At 42.9% G+C, this 20,673-nt stretch overlaps 1 protein-coding gene across 1 annotated transcript in view; it reads right to left on the bottom strand.

Moving 5' to 3' along the window:
* Positions 1–3,399: 3,399 nt before the first annotated feature.
* Positions 3,400–20,673, bottom strand: part of RFWD3 (ring finger and WD repeat domain 3) — a 35,852-nt gene continuing 18,578 nt past the window's right edge. The window contains exons 5-13 of the mRNA XM_058674168.1: positions 20,276–20,467; positions 20,103–20,194; positions 16,343–16,457; positions 15,028–15,256; positions 12,150–12,300; positions 10,395–10,571; positions 8,291–8,505; positions 5,672–5,883; positions 3,400–3,797 (exon numbers count right to left, since the gene is read on the bottom strand). Of these exons, the coding sequence (XP_058530151.1) occupies positions 3,654–3,797; positions 5,672–5,883; positions 8,291–8,505; positions 10,395–10,571; positions 12,150–12,300; positions 15,028–15,256; positions 16,343–16,457; positions 20,103–20,194; positions 20,276–20,467 (1,527 nt within the window). The 3' untranslated portion in view covers positions 3,400–3,653. The remainder of the gene's footprint in view (positions 3,798–5,671; positions 5,884–8,290; positions 8,506–10,394; positions 10,572–12,149; positions 12,301–15,027; positions 15,257–16,342; positions 16,458–20,102; positions 20,195–20,275; positions 20,468–20,673) is intronic.

Below are 20,673 nucleotides of genomic sequence, written 5' to 3'. Positions count from 1 at the left end.
CCTCAAGTCCTTGGGATCCTGAACCCACATGGTAGACCCAGAAGCAGCTCCTGGCTTCAGATCAGCTCAGCTATGGCCATTGCGACCATTTGGGGAATGAACTAGCAGACGGGAATTCTCTTTGTCTCTCCTCTCCATAAATATGCCTTTCCAATAAAAAAAAAAAAAAATCAATCTTTTTTAAAAAGGGGGCGGGGAGTAGGGGAACTCCAGTATCTGGGCCATCTCCTTCTGTCTTCCCAGGCACATTATTAGCAGGGAGCCAGACCAGAAGTGAAGCAGGATTGGAAGCACAGCAGTCAGGTCTCAAACCAGCACACTGACATGGACTGTCCATGTCATAAACAGTGGTTTAACCTGCTGCGCCACAATATAAGCCCCTGTCTGCTTGATTTGGTTTTTAACTGCTCTGAATGCCCAATTTCCAAGGGTGCTACCTACAGCAAAGCAGTCCATCATGGTGTCAAGCAACTGACACTGGCACAAAGCCTTCCGTCTGCTGTCATGGAACGAGCTGGGCATAGCTGTGGAGTTCTGAGAACCCTGTGTGCAGACTGGGCGGGGAAGACTCCACATGAGGTTCTCCTCATTGGTCCACTCCACTAAGCTCGCTGAAGAAATCTGACTCCCAGTGGATCACCAAGCTAGCGCACAAGCACGGGGCCATGTGTGCTGATACTTGCAGGCTGCAAGAGTTGTGGATTTGGAAAGGGCAGCAAGTTCCACTACACTGTTGGCAGTTATTGTGGTGCAGGTGCAGGTAGAACACTTCCAGTTGCACTGTTACCATTAATACATGTAATGTTTATAAAATTCATGTCTAATATTACCATTCAGGACAGCCAAAAACAGAGAATTACTTAATGTATCAAGAAATGGCTTTAAAAGCTGTAAAGGGCTAAAGAGCAGAAATTGTTACCCACAAACAGAAGCTAACCAGCAAATATCCTGTTTTCAGATTCATATCTACAGGCAGTCAGTGAGATATGAAAAGCAACAGCACTGGGTTTCTTAGGAACTTGGAATTTTCTTCTACCCTAAAATATTTGTCATTTACCCTTGGAGTTCCAGGCTCTATGACAATAGTAACTTTACAATTGTAACTCAGTCCTCCTGATTTCACATACTCCATTGGCTGTTCAGCTGGAAGACATTTCCGACCTTTCCAGCCTAATCCTAGAACACCGCTGACTTACAGCCATGGAGATTCCTGAACTCTAACAGAATAGAGAAACTGAGGCAAGCAGCCTTACCTAATACTGCTGTTACTGCTAAAATGCTGCCAATAACCAAAATAAAGGGGGAAAAAAGTTTCTTCCTTCCTCTCTTTTCTTCCCATATTACAATCTTCTAGATTCAAGGAAACTAACAGGAAGCCAGCAGGCAGAGTCTGGGAAATACAGATCCTTGGATCTAAGAGTCAAGAGATGTATGACGAGCATGGGGACAGAGGGAGATCATCAACATGCAGTTTCCCATCAGCCATGGCAAAAGAGTAGAATTACAGCTGAAGACTCAACCAGGGGTTTCAATTCGATGTTTATTTCACAATCGGGGACCATTGTGGGTAACTCAGACATGATATACACACAGTGGAGAACCTACCCCAGGTTGGGGCTATATCTCTCTGCCAAGAGGCAGGTGAATTGTACCTGCCTGTAGTAGTCAAAAAACAAAAGACACCAGGAGATGTTATTGTGGCAAACTCTTTATTTTCTTATTAACACTAAAATAGAAAACACAAATATTAAAAGAATATGAATAGGTTCCACCCACCCATTTTCAAAGCAGGCACAAAGATACACAAAAATGACATTGTGAATCAGCTTAACTCCAAATCCTCTAATGGGAAAACCCCTATAAGAGGTAGACAGAGGTAAGGAAACATGATAGGCAGGGACCCTGGTGGTACCCTGTGGACTAAAGCTAGCTAAGTACAGTTTCCTGCAAGAAGGGTGGTTCCACTCTCCCCCAGTGCTTCCCAGTGGAAAAATCAGTCATGGTCATGTCAATTTACTTCTAAAATATCCAAGTATATTGTAGGAATGCAAGGTGGGCCCTGGTTCCTACTCTCAGGGGAGCTCTCTGAGTCAAATCCTCAGCTGCCAGACTGACCACCTGCATGCTTCCCGGCAGTCGGCTGCAGTCGGTGACTCTGGCTTTATTACAAGTATTCTGCTTCTGAAGCATCAGGCCCAAGCAGCTGCTTGTAATCCTCGACAAACAAAAGAAACATCTTTTCTGAGAAAAGGGGACTATGCCCAGGCTCCAGAAGCTGGCTTTTAAAAATTTATCTTCAGATGCAAAGAGGCCATGAAAAGGCTAGCATCTAGAACTTGGAACTTGCGGAAATCCACTGCAACACTCTCCAGCTGCTGAGACAAATCCTGGGAACGATTCAGTAGTTGGCAATCAGAAGTGTTTTATAATCAAAATAACACCTCTCTAATAATCATTAAAGGAAACGCCACCCTATCCTGAGCATGTTCTCATGAGGGTGGTGGTTTAGCAAAGGAGCCTGAGGCAAAAAGCAACTGAACCTCCACTGAAGGGAGAATAACCTTTCACTAACCACACCTTCACAAGTTCTAGAGGCCAATCAGAGGGACTAAAGTCAAGCATCAGTTTACTATACCTGGATTTAAAAACATGCTCAAGAATAGTCCTCACTGAGGGGCTGGCTTATTCAGATATGAAATCTCAGAATGGTGAAAACAAACCTTTATAGCCGCCACAGCAGTTTTAGTGCAACTTCTCTCCTGTAAGCTCTCAGGCCTTTGCTCTTGAGCTCTGATACTAAGGGAGACTTAAGAGCTTTGACAAATCTTTCAATGTTTCCTAGTGAAAGGGAAACACAGTATTATTTCAAGCTTTGACTTGGCCAACACCAACCCTGAGAGCCTAAAATAGCTACAACACTAGTCTTCCCTATTGCTGCAACAATTGGTCTCCGGTTTAGCTCTCAAAAAATGCAATGAATTTAATGCACTCAGCATTGGCAAAGGCTCTAACCCTCATCAGTGGCCTTCATCACTGGGATTGCTCTGATCCCAGCACTGTGTGCCTCGAACACCACTGTTGCAGCAAAGAATGCCAGATATATTCTCACACACTCTGTGGGGCTGAGACCAAGATACTGAAAGGTTAGCCAGTAGGCTGAGAAAGAAATTAAATCATACACAAGGTTCCACGGTGCCCTCTGGTGTTCAACAGAAGACTCTTGTACACCCACACTGCATTGAAGAGACCAGAATCGTTAGGCTTTCAACAAGGCAGTACCCCTAAGGCAATCAGTAGTGGAAAAGGCATTCAGAAGGGGTGTCATATTCCCTGGAAAATGCCTGGTGAGTGATTGCTGAGAGAATATTCTCAGTCCCAACAGAAAGACAGGACTCCCAAAGGACTCACAAAGGCTTATAACCCGAGAAATGGATAATGTAGATGGAGTACCACCACTCCAGGGACATAGCAGACAGATAATCCAGAGTGTCTCAATGACCTGGCGCTCCAGAATCACACTGCTCCAAAAGAATCATGGTCCCCAAATTCTAGTCCACAAGTAATACCAAGGAGTATTACTGAGCACTGCCAGGTGCCAGCAAAGAACATTTAACATTAACATCATCAGCACATCTGAAAGTTCAAAACTAAGGTCACTGCCACCTATACAGGTGGACGGTCTTCTCTGTTAAGGTGGCCAAGTAGCTACTATGGTTCACCTCAAATGGGCAGATATCCAACACAGGCTGATCAGTCTGCAGGTCCTGCAACTTGGAGCCACTGCCAGCATCCCACAGCTAAAGACAAGCAAAGACAAAGATTAAGAGTCTGCTCAGGAACATGATTTGTTTTCTTATCATCAAACAGCTTTGAATTAGTCACTAAGGGAGCCCTGCCTGGGGAGTAGACCATAATTTTCAAGCCAGCACTGCTGAAATGGACCAAATACAACCTCATCTAAAAATATGAACTTTGAATGAATTTGAAAACCAAGCCCAACACTCATTTCTTCAATTGATGCACCAGGCAGTCTTCTAGGATTTGTCCTCTCTAGGGACAGGGAGGTCATAGGCAAAGTCCCTGGGCCAGTCCTCATCGACCATACCTTCTAACTGGCATTTTCTCCTTTCTAAAGATCTTTAATGACAAGTAGCACACATTATACCTTTACATCTGTTTTATTAATCTTACTTTTCCTTTTGCTGACTTCAGCCATTTTACTCTTTATGCATCTAAAACCTCAAAATCATGTCCAATAAAATGAATTGTAACCCCATGCTACTATCTAAAAGGTAGCACAAAATTCTGAGGTTTTTTACATCCTGTTTCTATCAGAATTCAAACGTGGTCCACATTACATTTGGTGGTTATTTTTCTTTTTATTTGAAAGGCAGATTTACAGAGAGGAGAAGAGATTCCATCTGCTGGCTCACTCCAGTGCTGACAGTGCTGTTTTTAGCCTCGATTAAACTCAGTGTCAAGTACACCTTACAAGAGGCACTGTGTGCTTCACTGACCTTACATCAAAAAAGATACAATACTGCTTACCCACTTAGAGTGATGCTAAGACTGATCAACAAGTGCAGGTGACAGGCTGATTCTTCCATGACTAATTTCTTTATCACCCTTTCATCTGTTGACTTCATTCTGAATTGATAAAGCTGCTGTCTGGGTCAGCTACTTTATTGGAGTTTCAGTAATGCTTTTCCCCCCCCCATAAAGATTAATTATTCATTTATTTCTTTCAAAGGCAGAGTTATAGAGAAAAGCAGGAAGACAGATTTTTTTTTTTAAGACTTATGCCTTTGAAAGGCAGAGTGTAGAGAGCGAAACACAGAGAAACAGATTTTCTATCTACTGGTTCAGTCACCAAATGGTCACAATGGCCAGGACTGGACCAAGCCAAAGCCAGGAGCCAGCATATTAACCTAGATCTCCCACATGGATGGCCGAGAACCAAGGATTTGGGTCATTAGCAGAGAGTGGGATTGGAAGTGGAGAAGCCAAGACTCAAATTGGTGGCTTTAGGAGATGCTGGCACGCAGCAGATTTACCCATTTTGCCACAATATCGCCTTTGAAAGGCAGACTACAGTGAGAGAATTTTCCAACTGCATCTTTAGTCCCCAAATGGCTTTAAGGGCCAAATCCAGGAGTCAGAAGTTTTATCCAGGTCTCTGATGTAGGTGGCAGGGGGCTATATTCCATTGCTTTCCCAAGTGCATTAGTAGAGAGTTGAACTGTAAGTGGAGCAGCCAGGACTTTGAACCAGTACCCAAATGGCATATCAGTGTTGTCCATGGTGGCTTAACTTGCAACACCACAACAGCTACTTAGTAAAGTGCTTTTATGTTTCTATTTGTTTTCCCCAAATATTAACAATGTGACCCATGGAACAGTATGGCTCAGCAGAAAGAACGAAGTGCGTTTTCAGATATTAAAATGAAAAGATATTTAAGACAGAAATTAAATAGGAGAAATAAACTATAGAGCAGTAAATTAAGATTTGTGTGAAAAACAAGGCAGAGAACCACACTTAGGCTATGTGAGAATATGGAACAGAGCTCTGGCTCTTCACTACACATACTTTTGCACAAAATATTCAAGATTTCCCATAAATATTTATATAATATAAGTGACTTTTTAAGCAAAATAAAAAGTAATAGGCTCACCAAGGCAGAATTTGATGCTTCATCCCCAGTGCACACCAAAAGGCTGCCATCATGCTTTGGACTTTGGAAGATGGCATTTTTGGTAAGTAGTTTGCAAGTGGGGCCACCATGGAACGTCTGTACAGGATTGCAGAGGCAGACACGGTCTCCAGCATCGTTTATCCTGTGCGACATCTCCATCAGCACACTTCTCATAGTGTTGTGGTTTTTATCTATGAGACAGAGAAATTAGTGCCACCCATGGGTGAATGAAAAGGCCAATGAAATTAAAAGTATACCAAATCACCACAGTTACAAAGCAAATACAGCCAACAACAACAAAAACCATACTGCACAAACCAAATTTAGAACTCTAGGCTCGATAAAGCAAATTTACTAATGCCACCACACCAAGCCAGAATTCCAGCAGGGGAGTTGTCTTAGGAGTTTTTTCCTTCTCCCAGTTAGGTACCTACTGTTTCTATCATGATGTCATTATAAAGTGAAAGCATGTTTTTATATAAGGGAAGCATGTATTTGAGGTTCTACTGGAAGGCAAGCAGAATAAAATGGGGCTTCCAAAGCTTTCCACACAAGTCACAGCAAATCACAGCATTGGAGACAATTTCCCAGCTCAAGCAAAACTTGTGATTCGATCTGCCCAGAGTAGCACTATATGGTCACCTAAATGACTAACCCTACCTGCAATATTTGCCTTTCATCATATTTAGAAAAACAAATTTTAATTGCAAAGTCAGATATACAGAGAGGATGAAGAGAGAGAGGATCCTCCATCTGTTGATTCACTCCCCAAGTGACCACAACAACCTCTTCCGGGTCTCCCACATGCCTACAGGGTCCCAAGGCTCTGGGCCATCCTCAACTGCTTTCCCAGGCCACAAGCAGGGAGCTAGATGGGAAGCGGGGCTGCTGGGATTAGAACTGGCACCCATACGGGACCCCGGCGCATGCAAGGTGAGGACTTTAGCTGCTAGACTACCACGCTGGGCCTCATCATTTTTTTAAACACAGCTGCAACCTTGGCATTTGTGTTCAAATTGTTTGAAACTTAGATGTGACACCTTAATCTACAACAACAAAGAAGTCACAAAGGTAGGGCTAGTATCATGACATAGTTAACTGTGAAGTCAACATCCCATACCCGAGTCCTGTTGGTCCACTTCAATCCAGCCCTGTGCTAATGTACCTGGCATAGTAGCAAATGATGACTCAAGTATTTGTTCCCCTGCCACCCACGTGGTAATCAGGATGTAGTTCCTTGCTCCCTATCCATTGTGGCCATTTGGAAAGTAAACAAGTGGATGGAGAGTCATCTTTCTTTGTCTTTCAACAAAAAACTAAAAAAGATGGGCCCTGCTCCATGGCCTAGCAGCTAAAGTCCTCGCCTTGAATGCGCCGGGATCACCTATGGGTGCTGGTTCTAATCGCGGCAGCTCCACTTCCCATCTGGCTCCCTGCTTGTGGCCTGGGAAAGCATTCAAGGATGGCCCAAAGCCTTGGGACTCTGTACCCGAGTGGGAGACCTGGAGGAAATTCCTGGCTCCTGGCTATGGACTGGTGCAGCACTGGCCATTGCAGTCACTTGGGGAATGAATCATCTGACAGAAGATCTTCCTCACTCCTCCTCTCTGCATATATGACTTTGCAATAAAAATAAAAAACAAATCTTAAAATAAAAAAAAGTAAAAAGCTGCCAATTGCAGGGCTGGGATCCTATATGAGTGCTGATTCAAGAACTGGCTGTTCCACTTCTGATTTAGCACCCTACTAATGCACCTGGGAAAACAGTGAAAGATGGCCCCAGTGCACGGGCTCCTGCATCCACACAGGACGTTACGAGGAAGCTCTTGGCTCCGGAATGGTCCAGCTTCAGCTATTTGAGGAGTAAACTACTGGATAGAAGACATCTCTAACTCTCACAAATAAATAAGTCTTTCTTTTTTTAATCATAAATGGACCTGCCAGTATAAACAAATTTGCTGTGAGACTAAATCTTTGGTCACAGGTAGGACAGATTATCCACCAGGAAAAAGTGCTAGTGACCGGCACATTGCAGGCATCCACAACCAAATCCCTGGACCGTCAGGGCCAACCTAGAGTTTACAGTCAATTTCCTGAAACCGACACACAAGACCTAATTGGGAAGGGATAAAGCACACCAACAGCAAATATCAGTATGATGCGTAAGAAGTCTAGATTGCTGCCTTTCAGGATCCAAAACCCAGTGAACTGAAGTAGTCAGCTGCAGTGGGTCTGCTCCTGGTTCTCAAGTCAGCTGACTAGGTCCACCCACACAATCATGACTATCCATTTCTTTACCTGTACAGACCCCAAGTAAGAGGGAAGCAAGGGCCCGGCGCCATGGCCTAGCAGCTAAAGTCCTCGTCTTGAAAGCGCCGGAATCCCATATGGGCGCCGGTTTTAATCCCGGCAGCTCCACTTCCCATCTGGCTCCCTGTCTGTGGCCTGGGAAAGCAGTCAAGAATGGCAAGGTATGAAGTATGGGCTGTTAACCTCACAATCCCTAAAAGGGAAGGGTCAAATCCTCCTTCCTCCTCCTCTATCATTCTGCTCCCAAAGAAATCATAGGAAGCCCCACAAGCACACTTCGACACCTACCTGGCCTGAAGGTCACAAGACAGTGCCGGGTGCTGCTCTCGGTCTGAAAGTCTATGCAGCCCCCTTGCTCCAAGGGCAGTGAATAAGGCCAATGCAGAAGGCCTGCTTTCAGCTCCCAGAAGCAAGCATTCTCCAAGGTTCCAGCCAGTACCCCACCGTATGGAAAGGCAGCTGAGGCAGCTTTGGGTATGTATGACAGGGATACCATTGGGCATCTGCAGGAAAAGAAAGAATACCATGCCTCAGACCCTAATACCTGGATGACTCTAGACACCACTATCAGGAGATCTATATCACAGTCCTACCTCACGCCTACCGAAGATATACCGGGGCGCTACCTTCTGCTGACACCTAATAAAAACTACCAACTCTGTAGAAACAAAAGGCATATAATATTCTGCACTTAATACCAGGGAAAGAGCAGGAGTTCTACAAAAAACTAAGGTGGAGTGAGGGTTGCGAAAGGTCTAGGAAACTTATGGACTTAATCACAATGATTAAGAAACTCAAATGATATGAAACCTCTAGAAATGGGATTACATATGTACAAAATATGCTATACTTCTAATCCAGATCCCTGCTAATTAATGGCCCAGGAAAAACAGCAGATGGTGATCCAAATATCTGAACACCCGACAGCCCAGTGCTGGTTGTGCTACCATCTGGAAAATAAACTAGTGGAAGGAAGATCTCTATAATCCTTTCAAAACAAACAAATAAATAAATCTTAAAAAAAAAAAGTCTATGGCATTGTGGTACAGTGGGTTAAGCTACCACCCATGATGCTGACATCTCATAAAAACTCACATCATAGCTGCTACGCCTGTAATTCAGCTCCTTGCTAATGTGAATGCAGTGGATGAAGGCAACTCTGCCACCCACATGAAGACCTGGATGCAGCCTGACCTTTGGCTTTGGTCTGGCTGGCCCAACTCTGGTTGTTGTAGCAATTCAGGAAGTAAGCCAGGGGAAGGAACATCTTTCCAACTCTGTCTTCCAGAAAAATAAATATATATGTATATATATATAGTTTAAAGCAACTTCAGTTTAGTTCAGAAACTAAACTAATTTGTTTCAAATTTTCTAAATTTCTTTCTGCAAACCTATGACCAAGACTGAATGTCAAGAATTCTTAGAAACGTCTTCAGAGTATGTTCCTCTGAATTCATTCGTAGTAATATTGCCGAGACCATTTTCCCTAATACAATGACCCAAGGCAAACTAAAATAAAAATGAGTAAAACACACATTCTTTCCCTGCTATTTTTAAACTCGTACTTCACACGGTTCCTCCCTCTGCATCAATGGCAGCTACTTCATTTGCCTGAAGTTCCTATCAGTCATCTTCAAGCCTGTGAACTGTTACTAAAACATGATTCCATGCTCCCCTGGATGGAAAAAACTCCAACATGTTGAGGCCAAGTCTTAGTAAACAATGATTACTGTAGTGTTATCACCCTATGTCTTAATGTATATTCAATCAAACTGGAAATGGGAAGTCTCTCTTAAGACACTGCTCATCTGGCCAGGTCACAGAACTCACTCACTGAGAAGTTCATACACCAAAGCCAGTCCCAAGGGCATGCAGCAGATTCTGAGGAGCAACAATGTTGTTACCCTCAGAATTTAGGCCAACTTTACAAGCCTTGTTATAATATAACTGGACTATAAATGAAAATAAGTAATATATTTTCCTCAGACTGAGTTTAGCTTTGGATTAGGGAAGTTTTAAATCACTTTCTATTATGCCACCCTCCACTGGTCTCTCCCAGCATGCTAGACAGGTAGCATCTACAGCAAGGCTACAATAGCCACACTTCACAAAGTTCACAACAGGCTAAGAAACATGACTAAAGTAGAGACATAACTTACAGGTAATGGAGTTTGGTTCTGACCACAGATCTGACTCTGAATTCAGCTACACTTCATACCAATGAATTGACCTAACATAAACATTAAGGATGTTCACGATTATCAAAGAAGATATCAGTGGATCTGTAAGAACTGGCTCCTGTTGGATTTACGACCAACCATGAAACATGCTCTGAAGAGAGAATATAACAACCCATGAGAAAGTGGTTATCTAGTAAAAAATTGTTCCCTACCTGGCTCTCTGAGAGACCAATTCCTGGACGTGACATCTTGTATTTCGCAGGTCATATACAAGGATTGAACCGCTGACCAGTCCAGCATAGAAAAAATGGTTTTCATCGAGACACCAGCAACAGCTCCAAACAGGCCGTCCAGTATTGTAAGTCTGCACCACAGTATTTGTCTCCAGGCTATGACGTTACAAGAGATTTTTATAACCAAGTATTAAGAAAACCACATGGTGGGCCCGATACAGCAGCCTTATGGCTCAAATCCTCATGTTGCCAGCACTGGGATCCCATATGGGCACTGGTTTTAATCCTAGAAGCCCAGCTTCCCATCCAGCTCCCTGCTTGTGCCTTGGGAAAGCAGTCAAAGACAACCCAGCCTTCAGACCCTGCACCCATGTGGGAGACATGGAAAAGGCTCCAGACTCTTGGCTTCAGACTGGCTCAGCCCCAGTTGTTGAGGCTGCTTGGGAAGTGAATCAATGGATGGAAGATTTTTCTGTTTCTCCTCCTCTCTGTACATCTGACTTTCCAATAAAAACAAATAAATCTTAAAAAAAAAAAAAAAAATCCGATGGCAGGGGCAGGTGGGAGTGGTGTGCAGAAAGGCAGCAGTGTTGTGCTGTAACCATTTAAGCCACTGCCTTCAAAGCATCCCATATGGTTACTAGTTCAAATCCTGACAGCTCCTTGTCTAATCCAGTCCCCTGCTAATGGGTCTGAAAAAAGAGCAACAGATGACTTCTGAAATAAATAAATATTAGAGCAGGTTTTATGGCTTAGTAAACTATGCCTGCGGCGTCTACATCCCCATAAGGGTCCCAGTTCTAGTTCCCAGCTGCTGCATTTCTGATCCAGCTCCCTTGATCATGGCCTGGGAAAGCAGTAAAGGATGGCTCAAGTTCTTGGGGTTCTGCATCCATGTGGGAGACCCAGAGGAAGCTCTTGGCTGCTGGTTTCAGACCAGTTCAGCTGTGGTCATCACGGCCAATTGGGGAGTGAACCAGAGGACTGATGATCTCTCCTTCTCTTTTTGATTCTGCCTTTCCAATAAAATAATTAAATGCATATTTAAAAATAATATTTAGAAAAACAAAACTGTTTTTACAATGTTCACAGAGTGTGCAAAAGGCAAAAAAAGAAGTCATCAGGGCATCTAAGGACAGCTAGGGCCTTGTGAACGCCCTACAATTTTTTTAGCGTCTGAGGCGAGGGGGAGAGAGAATTCACTCTGTAACTGCCCACAATAGCCAGGGCTGGACCGAGTCAAACCAGGGAGTGAGGAACTCAGGCCAGGGCACTCAGGGCAGAGCTGCCTCTAGGGATGTGCATATACAGGAAGCTGGATGTGACAGTGAAGCCAGGACTCAAATCCAGACTCTGACCTGGTGTCCTAACCAGCAGCTTAACTCTTACAAAAGCCTGTTCCCAGTGAGCATTCTTTGCTAGGTACCAAACCAGTCACAAAATGATATGGTAGCTCCAGTGTCATGAGCTAAAGTTTCCCATCTGCTATCTTTGTATCATTTGCATGGATTAAGATGTATTTTGAACAAATATTTTTACAGATATGGGATACTACCTGAATACTTTTGTAACCTGCAGCGTGCACTGAGAAGCAATACATTTTAAATGGATCTCAGAATATAATGCATGCCTCAGATCAAGAAAAGAGCGCTAAGGCCATCATAATAGTGACAGTAATTCTGTGTTGGCAGCACTAAGCAGCCAGGGTCCCATCTTCTATCCTAAACTACTCACCTGGTCAGTTTAATTGTATTGTCCAGGGAAGCAGAAAGCAGCAAGCCTTTAGACCGGGTGTTGAAAGCCAAACCACGGATCTGTTTGCTATGCATTGGAATGTACTGAGTGCTTTTCATGTTGGCAGTACTCAACATCTTAACACCAAAGCCTGATAAAGACAATATGAAACAGATCAGTAAAAGTCCACGTTGGGCAAAGCATGCACCTGTCTTGGCATACAGGTTCCAGGAAACCAGCTGATAAAACAAAAAAAGTCCTCAGTCTTAAAATATATTTTAAATGGTGTACGTATCCAAAATATCCACTAATAAGCAAATTTACTGTATACAAAACAATAAACTATCAATATACATAGTGATTCCTATCACAAACATTACTGAGTCATTTCATTTGTATAAAATTGCAGAAGATGCAAACTAATTTATAATGATAAAAGATTGGAGATTGGGCTACTGGAACCACTCAAGTTGCAGAAGGGACAGCAAACAGTAAAAAAAAAAAAATAGAGAAAAATAATTTGTCATCTCATCAAGCTATGCTACATTATCTGAAGTGGAATGAAACAGACGATATCTCAGAATCCAATCAATGTCTAACATTTGTGAGAGGGTACAATAAAAATGTGTACCCTTAGTTTATTTGTTACTCTGTTCTCTTACATAAAATGACATATTCTATAATCTTAGTTATATAAAAAATATATAATTTGTTAACTTCTAGATTAAAGACAGCCTTGAATTACACGAACTACTACAGGAAACCAAGCAAGATGAAGTTTACTGTATTCTCTCCTGGAACAAAATTAGGAAAGTCAGCAAAAAATAAGGAACCCATGAGCTTTAAATTGACGACGGAATCCGACCACATGTCTAGGTAATCATCAAGATAAAAAAGCCAAACTAGCACTGCAAGCTAGAAAGCAGTCAACTGCAACCGTAACAGACACATGTAGAAAAAAGGACCAAGCGGCATCAAAAGAAATAAAACATTTTTTTTCAATTTGTGGCAAACTTTTATTCGATGATAAATCTTTTTCTTGGGATATAAAGAATATCAAACAATCCTTTCACTTTTCCTTAAAAATGAAATCTCCTGATGGCCTCTCAACTCACAGCTTATCTCAGCAAATGGAGAACTGTATGATAATCTAGGATTACATTCTCAACCATGTTTATCTAGATTTAAGAACACAGTTGCGAAGTATTTGAATGAAACTTCAACAATCACTTATTTATTTGAAAGACAAAGAGTCAGAGCTCCCATCCATTGGTTTACTATTCCCCAAATGTCTACAGTAACTCAAGCTGGGCTAGGGCAGAATGCAGAAGCCAGGAACTCAACCCAGGTCTCCACGGATCTGGGAGTGACCCCATCATCAGAGCCATCACCACTGTCTCCCAGGGTCTGCATTAGCAAGAAACTGAAGTCAGGAGCCTGATAAAGACTCCAACCCAAGTATGGAGATGTGAGACATAGGCTTTTTAACGCTTGGCTAAATGCCTACTCAAATGAAGCTTTTAAGCAGGGAAACAATGAAACCAGGTTGAGGCAAAGGGACTCAGTTGGCAGAAATCATTTAACACAGTACAAAGAAACATTCAGAAATAATTTAACTGAGCAAGCAAGGAGATTTGATTTTTAACATTAAGACAACTCAATGGTACACAAAAACCACAAAATATTTTGTGAGAAAGTTAGTATAGTACTAATAAGGTAATTAATATACTTCCCCAAATTCTCTCTTGGAATTGATCAACTTGAAGACTACTGAAAATAAGTATGTAATTTCATTTTTACTTGAATTAGCCCCTGGGGAAGCATTCTGTCAAACGGTTCTTTTTTTTTAAAAAAAAACATTTATTTTTATTGGAAAGGCAGATTTGCAGAGAGAAGGAGATACAGAGAGAAATATTTTTCCTTTTTTTTTTTTAATATTTATTTATTTTATTACAAAGTCAGATATACAGAGAGGAGAGACAGAGAGGAAGATCTTCCATCCGATGATTCACTCCCCAAGTGAGCCGCAACGGGCCGGTGTGTGCCGATCTGATGCCGGGAACCAGGAACCTCTTCCGGGTCTCCCACACGGGTGCAGGGTCCCAATGCACTGGGCCGTCCTCAACTGCTTTCCCAGGCCACAAGCAGGGAGCTAGATGGGAAGTGGAGCTGCCGGGATTAGAACCGGCGCCCATATGGGATCCCGGGGCTTTCAAGGCGAAGACTTTAGCCGCTAGGCCACGCCGCCGGGCCCTGTCAAACGTTTCTAATCTAAAATGTTTGTGTTGTGGTTTAATAGATTAAGCCGCTACTTGGGACACCATCATCCGATATCAGAGTACCAGTTCACATCTCAGCTGCTTTACTTCCAAACACAGCAGAAGACAGCCCACATAGCTTGGTTGTCACCCAAATGGAGCTCCAGGATCCTGGTCTCAGCCAGGCCCAGCCCGAAACACTGTGGCCATCTGTGGAGCTGACCGGTAGATGGAAGATCTCTGTGTCATTGCTATGCCTTTCAAATACATAAAATGAAACTTTAAAATAAAACTATAAATTGAGTGGGATATATACAGAGTGGCATTATCCTCCTTGGACTACCACAGGTAACCTATGCTTCATACCCCATTCTCTTCTACTTCACCATGATTTTCAGCATTTCTCACCTCTGATATTTATAGATTGAAGGCAACAGACACTATAGATACTAAGTATGAGGAAGTACGTGACTAACAGAAAGCTAACAGGAAAACGTGATTTGTGAGTTGTGGTTAGTGCTCACTTACTCCTAAGTCCTAGAATCTCGTAAAGCAGACAGGAGAGAAGCAAATGGAGTCCAACAATGAATGTGAAGGCTGGAATTCTGGGGGGTAGTTACCTGGAAGGAACGAGGCCTGAGGAGAAGGCTGCGACACCACCAGGCAGCTAAGAGAATCACAGTATGCCATGATCCGGCAGTTTCCTGTCTGAGACACTGGGAAGGTCTTCTCGAAGTGGTACTTGTGCTGCCCCTGGCTGGAAGGCTGGCAGCCCAGGGACTGTGCCTGAGAGCCTCCGGGCTGCTGTAAAGTCTGCTCCCTATGTTGCAGAATCAGGGTTTGCAAGTCCTAAAATAATAACGACTTTATAAATGAAAGGCTTTTTCATTTAATAGTTACCTCAAACACAATCCCATGATCTAAAATAGAAAAATATTAACATGAATCTCAGAGAACCAGTAAATCTATAAAAAGTTGTGGTCATTCTGCCTAAAGCTCTCATGATATTGGGCAATTTGTGTGTGATAAAATGACTTCAGCTCAGCCCCAGCGCAATGTCTCAATGACTAAATTCTCACCTTGCAAGCATCACATCGCATATGGGTGCCAGTTCATGTCCCAGCTGCTGCATTTCCCATCCATTTTCCCTGATTATGTCCTGGGAAACTAGCAGAGGACAGTCCAAAGCCTTAGGACCCTATACATGCATGGGAGACCAAGAAGTTGTTCCTGGCTCCTGGTTTCAGATCGGCTTAGCTCTGGCCATTGTGGCCGTTTGGGGAGTGAACCAGTGGATGGAAGATCTTTGTCTCTCCTTCCAAATAAAATAAAATAAATCTTAAAAAAACAAAACAAAACAAAAAAAAAACTTGGGGCCTGGCGCAGTGGTCTAGCAGCTAAAGTCCTTGCCTTGATCGCGCTGGGATCACATATGGGCACTGGTTCTAATCCTGGTAGCCCTGCTTCCCATCCAGCTCCCACTTATGCTGGAAAAGTAGTTGAGAACAGCCCAAAGCCTTGGGACTCTGCACTCACATGGGAGAGTTCCTGGCTCCTGGCTTCGGATTGGCACTGCTCCAGCCGTTGCGGCAGCCTGGGGAATCACTGGATAGAAGATCTTCCTTTCTGTCTCTCCTCCTATCTGTATATCTGACTTTACAATAAAAATAAATAAATCTTTAAAAAAAATACTTAAGTTCAAGTCTAATTTTTATATTGTTTATTATTTTAATTTTCTTCTGAAATTCAGACAGCAGAAACTGTCATATAAAATGTCCAAGTTTTGGACAATGCTCTAGTCAGAAATAAAAAACTGGTCAAGTTTACTTCTAAACAATTAGACAAATACTAACCATATTTAAGATAAACCTAAGTAACGTTCAGATTCCTTAACAATTGCTATTCCAAAAGTTTATAGGAAAGGGGGAAACTTACCTGAATACGACTCTGCAGTTTAGTGCATTCATTAGTGAGGACCTCGAGTTGCAGCCGGCACTGGGCTGATTCTAACTCAGCATGCTTCCTAAGCATTTGCTCCTTCAGTAAGGAACTAGAGGGAGAAAGCCAGCAAAGCGAGATGAGGATGGGGTCAGATCAGCAAGGCCACAGAGTTCCCATCAAGAGGGCACAGTAAGTACACACACTGAAACACATTTTGCTGAAAACAGATCATGATAATGAATAAAACATACAAAAATAAACATTTCTTTCAAGGGCCCGGCGAGATGACCTAGCCACTGAAGTCCTCGCCTTCAACACGCCAGGATCCCATACAGGCACCTGTTTGAATGCCAGCAGCTCTGCTTCTCATCTAGCTCCCTGCTTGTGGCCTGGGAAAGCAGTTGAGGACAGACCAAATTCTTGGGATCCTGCACTCCCGTGGGAGACCAGAAAGAAGGTTTTGGCTTCTGGCTTCGGATTGGCGTAGCTTCGGCCATTGCGGAGCGAATCATCATCAGACAGAAGAGCTTTTTCTTTGTCTCTCCTTCTCTCTGTATATCTGACTTTGTAATAAAAATACATAAATCTTAAAAAAAAAAAACTTTCAAATCTAGAAAATTATCAAAAAGTAGCATGCAGGACTGAGCCCATGTGCTTAGAATTTTGGTGTTAAACCAAGCATTTGTTGCCTTTGGTTCATTGGAAAGACCCAGCCACCCAAAAGTGGAGAGTTCCTGAGTACTTGCTAACTATGGGAACAGGGTTTCCTTGTGCTCTCCCAGAAACTGTGCCTACTCGTAAAGTCCTGGACCTCATCCACTGGAGGAAGCCCCTCCAAGTGAGACAACTTCGTGACCTCATCCTGAAAGATCCATCACCATCAAGCAGACAATGGAGGAGGAAGAGGCCAGATCCCTCCCAACACCAGGTGACATGAGGAATTGTAAGCACATCAAGCACAACTGTCCCTGACCTCATGATGCATTTGATAAAACAACTGAATGATTGATATTCTGGAATACTAATAATCTGTGGAAAAGGTTATGCTCTTGTCCCTAGAATTTCCTGATGAATCCTCAAAACTATGGCTCATCTGACCTCAGAAGTGCAGCAACTCCCTTAAATATAACACTGCTCCTGGAAAAGATGGAACCCCCAGTGGAACTGCCTCTAAGAACTGAAAAATTAAATTTGTTTAATATTCCTCTTGTTCCACTACAGGTCAGGAGTGCAGAGAAATTCTCTACCTTCTTAGAAAGTTTGAGCAAGACTTTAAGTGTAGCTTATTATTTATAGATAACAAATTCTTAACAGCCTTAGACATTAGAAAAATCATAGAAATTTGTGGTGGGATCCAAGAACAACCCTGACACCCTCTTAAAAGGAGGTTGTGTGTACAGAGCAGAAGGGGATCTCAAGGTGGAACAGGAGGATAAAAGGAGGTCCGTTTCCTAGTCCCGGAGACTCCCAGAGGCCTCCCAAGTGCTTTCGCCACAGAAGCAAAGGATACTTCGTCGAGGACTGTCAGTATGGACACCAAGAACTGTACCCCGACTGCTTAGGAGATCACAGGGAATATGAATGCCCTCGGAGGCCGAGAACTCTGAGGTCAGTCATTTCCTATTGGATTTCCCACACGGGATGGTAGAAGCCCAAAACTCTCTCATAGGGTCTGGTGACATCGGAACTACAGCCAGGAGCCCCAAGTGGCACTCAGAGATAAAAGGATTGTAAATTTCCTTCTGGACTCAGGAGAGGAGCTTTCCCTGGTCCTTATCTAGCCCCAGCCTTGGATCCCAGCCCTCTCTTATACCGACCACCAGGGTTGCTTGTGACCCCCAAAATTAGTTCAGATAATCAGTGACTAATAAAGGTCAGATAGTTGATAATCATTTAGCTTGTACCTTACTGATCAGGCTTCGCATTTGACTTTTCAGATAGAGACACTTACTGATATCCTAGGTAGGATGCAGAGTTAAATTGTTGGGGATTTCCTAGCTCACCTGCCTAAAACTTTATTCTTCAATTGTTAAAATGCAAAGTTCTGTAAAACCGTGCTTAATCACTGTATACTGCAAAGTTTAAATTGTGGCTTAAGATTCTCCCCCCAAAAATTGATCAATTTATGACTGTTAATGCTAAACCAAGATGTAACTGCATAGAAACTTTGATGTTAAGTTTGTACTCAGCTGTTATATATGATGGATGTTCATGTTGATCCTCTCACTGTTCCTGCGCCACTCTGATTTAGGCTAACTCAAAAACAAGTTAGCTTGGGAGAAAAAAAAAGGTTTATAGCAGCTTATTGTTTATATACTAAAATTGAGATGTCAAGGAAATAGTTACAGGATGTGGTTACAAACCTGCATTTTCGAACATATTGGTCACTCAATACCATGTTAATTAACTTCATGCTGTTGTTGATTTCCATCTTTCTTCCTGTTGAGTGACATCTCATTAAAGGGGATGATATTCTGCCAGCTCTACTTTTAGACCAAGGATGGTCTCCCAATGAAACTGTTGAATTTATAAGATGCTGGACTCTCCACATGGTCCATGCCCGCAATGAAGGACTCATGACTGGTTATGAACTGTACTACTGTAACAATAGGAGGAATTCAATATGGGGCGGGGGTTGGGGAGAGGCTGGGGCACCCACAAGGATTTTTCATGGAACTTAAAAATTAACATGGAATAGCAGCTACAAGGCCCGGCGGCGTGGCCTAGTGGCTAAAGTCCTCGCCTTTAGAGCGCCAGTTCTAATCCCGGCATCTCAACTTCCCATCCAGCTCCCTGCTTGTGGCCTGGGAAGGCAGTTGAGGACAGCCCAATGCTTTGGGACCCTGCACCCGTGTGGGAGACCTGGAGAAGGTTCCTGGCTCCTGGCTCCGGATCAGCATAGTACCGGCCGTTGCACTCACTTGGGGAGTGAATCATCGGATGGAAGATCTTCCTCTGTATCTCCTCCTCTCTGTATATCTGACTTTGTGGCAAAAATAAATTTTTTTTTTTTAATTTACTTTTTTGGGGTTAGCATGATGACTCAACAGGCAAATCCTTTACTTGCAAGTGCCGGCATTCCATATGGATGCCACCAGTTCATGTCCCGGCTGCTCCACTTTTTTTTTTTTTTTAATTTATTCATTAATTACATTGTATTATGTGACACAGTTTCATAGGTACTGGGATTCTCCCGACCCCTCCCCAAACCCTCCCACCATGGTGGATTCCTCCACCTTGTTGCATAACCACAGTTCAAGTTCAGTTGAGATTCCCTCGTTGCAAGCATATTCCAAACATAGAGTCAGCATCTTATTGTCCAGTCAAACTCAACGGCTTCTTAGGTAGACCCTCTCTGGTTTGAAGACAGAGCCAGCAGAGTATCATCCTAATCAATTAAAAGCTTCAACATACCCTCAGCAAAAATTCACATCACTATGGAATTAATTGACATAGTAATGAGTAACCAATATGTTAAAAATAAATGGTCAGCTTAACCCATGTGCCATGCCAGTCTACCAAACTCTCACTTGTGCAGTGTGAAGGAAAACAAACCATGCAGGCCTCCCTTAGAATGCATCACATATGTATTAACAATAATGTAAGAGCCTACCAATGATCTTCATTGGTCAAGGTAAAACTCATCACACCAATATTGGGTCATATATCTTTTTCATATGTGCCTACCAAAAAGGAAAAAAAAAAAAAAAAAAAAGCAGAGGAAACATCCCAGCTGGACATACTTAACACCTACCTCTTGAGCTGCTCCTGTTCACTCGTGTCCAAAGCTCTCAGATTTCGGGCATAAAGAACAACAATGTCACTGTGCTTGGCTTTCTTATTGCACTAAGGAGCCCAATAGGACATAATTAGTATAAGCATAAGGATTCAGCTTTAAAATGGTTCGTCCTAACCTATGGTCCTTACCTGGGGACATTTTCGTGCTTGTCCTTTGAGCCACTTAGAAATGCACTTATACCCAAAAAGATGCCCACAACGTAGTGCTGTCAGCCGGTGTTCCCCAGCATTAGTCCACTGTTCCAAACAAATCGTGCATGTGTCCCCTTCTTCATCATCAACAGAAGCAGAAGGTGCGACAGGGCTGGACCCACTGCGAGACTAAACACAAAGTGGAAGGCACTCAGAAGACAGGATACGTAAAGTCAGTCTTGAACACAATATGCAATTCTTCCAGATTAGGAAGTATACAAAAATTATACACATCTAATGGAAAACATAAAAGAACCCGCAACACCGATGAATCACTCATCATTCCTTCCAGACTGTAATCTACAAAAACTTAGCACAAAGCATGAAAATATTCC

The sequence above is a fragment of the Ochotona princeps genome, chromosome 16 (genome assembly GCF_030435755.1).
Source record: "Ochotona princeps isolate mOchPri1 chromosome 16, mOchPri1.hap1, whole genome shotgun sequence".
NCBI lineage: Eukaryota > Metazoa > Chordata > Mammalia > Lagomorpha > Ochotonidae > Ochotona > Ochotona princeps.
This window is presented reverse-complemented; position numbering and strand designations above follow the sequence as displayed.